The 1858-nt window shown below is 49.9% G+C and overlaps 1 protein-coding gene across 1 annotated transcript; it reads right to left on the bottom strand.

Annotated features, from left to right (window-relative positions):
* Window positions 1-279: 279 nt before the first annotated feature.
* LOC131215192 (CLIP domain-containing serine protease B14-like) lies at window positions 280-1499 on the bottom strand. The gene is made up of 3 exons (XM_058209579.1): window positions 1030-1499; window positions 677-969; window positions 280-605 (listed from the first exon to the last, which is right to left on the bottom strand). The coding sequence occupies exons 1-3, from the start codon at window positions 1497-1499 to the stop codon at window positions 280-282; spliced, it is 1089 nt and encodes a 362-aa protein (XP_058065562.1).
* Window positions 1500-1858: the final 359 nt, after the last annotated feature.

Below are 1858 nucleotides of genomic sequence, written 5' to 3'. Positions count from 1 at the left end.
GTTGCGACCTATAGCGTTAGTGTTAATTGAACTAGCAGCCGTGGCAGAGAAATTGTGGAACTAAATTTAAAGCTTCGTAAACCGAATGGTTTGAAACAGATTGCAATTATAGGACTTACCTGAATGACAATGTACTTACTAATTACGCTATATCCGTATCATCGTACAGTCATCATTAACAATCTAAGACGTATCACTACATTGCTACACTATTTCGATATCACTAGTTACTATTCGTCACATCAGTTTGGTCCAATGTAATTTGACACTCCAGCTCAACTAAACGTAGGAACCACGGAACACTTCATACCCTAGCCAATCGAGGTAATGGCTTACGTTCGTGTAGACCCCAGGCACACCTTGCTTTCCACAGGTGGGCCACCCGAAGCTGGTGATACCGGCCAAGTACCACACACCGTCCACGGACTCCATCAGTGGACCCCCGGAGTCTCCGTGGCACGTATCCTGGCCCTCGATTCCTCCTGCACAAATGTGACCCTCGCCGATTCCGTTGTCATCGGGCACGGGGTACGCCTTTCGGCACCGTTCCTTATCGAACTGGTTTAGTTGGATCTTCTGCAGCACATGGGTCATGCTGTCTGATTCTGTAAGAAAATGTAAACAGATGAACTTGTAAATCTAAACCAGTGACACTCGGTACGATCGGCATACTAACCGGTCGAAGTAGCTCCCCAACCAGCCGCCATATACTCCGAAGGCGCTTCGACTTCGACTAAACTTTGTGGTAAACAAATCGGTGCCACGAACTCGTTCAACTCCACTTCACCGACCAACTCGATGAGGGCAATATCGTGCAGATGGGCCGCCACATTGACCGAATACTCGGGGTAGAGTGTAACGCGGACAACTTGATAGTCTTTGCGACAGACGCGCCGGTCAGCGACGCTCTTGCAGTCGCTTCTTCCCCGGTGGTTCTTAAAGTTCCACTCGCCCAACCGCACGGAGTCACTGAAAGAGATTGAGGAAGATCAGTTAACGATCGCACGATTTGGGGCTGGCCCGACTCACAGAACTTGGAATTTTTTCTTCGCCTCCGTAAAACAGTGAGCCGCCGACAGCACGAACCGGCGACTGATAAGTGAACCGGCACAGGAGATGAACAGCTTGCCGTTCCGGGCCCGAAACCGTAGCAGGGCCAGCCACGGGAACTCGGCGATCTCGGTATCATCGCCACCATAGACACGGGTACCGAACGCTACCATGGGACCACAGTTGGGCTCGCTCAAGAGACGCGGACAGCACACCAACAAACGATCGGTTCCGTTCGTAGCGCTACATTTCAGTCCCTCCAGGTAGTCGGTGTCTTGAAAGTGGTGCGATGGCATGGCGATGAAATCCCTCACGTACATACAGCTGCGCACCGGAACACACATTCCCGGTGCCCCGTTCGGAGTGGTACAAGCTGACGAAGCGTGCACCGAAACCGAGCACAGCGTCAGACAGATCAGCAGCAGCAACGGATTCGTTCGATCCGCCATCTCGTTGATAGCAGTGCGCGTGGAGCACAATCAATGACACAGAGTGACTTCACTAACACTGCCTGTCGCTACGACTGCTGAATGTGGACTGACGGGATGAGTGATCGTGCCCCAATCAAACGCAGCTCTGCTTCGGCGAATCAGCGATAAACCACACTCAAAGTCATTCATTTGTTTGGCCTTGTCTCGGTCGCTACAGTCGCTCGCAAAAATAAATTAAAGTATTGAAAACTTTATTTTATTTCTGTAGATTTAAGTGTCCATATAATTATTATTACGGTACGGCAGAGCGCGGCATCCTGGAAACAACCTATCTGTTTAAAGTTGTCCTTGAATGAAAAGTGTTTTTAACTTAAAAA

The sequence above is a fragment of the Anopheles bellator genome, chromosome 1 (assembly GCF_943735745.2).
Source record: "Anopheles bellator chromosome 1, idAnoBellAS_SP24_06.2, whole genome shotgun sequence".
NCBI lineage: Eukaryota > Metazoa > Arthropoda > Insecta > Diptera > Culicidae > Anopheles > Anopheles bellator.
The sequence above is the reverse complement of the archived record's forward strand: the minus strand, read 5'-3'. Positions and strand labels throughout refer to the sequence as shown.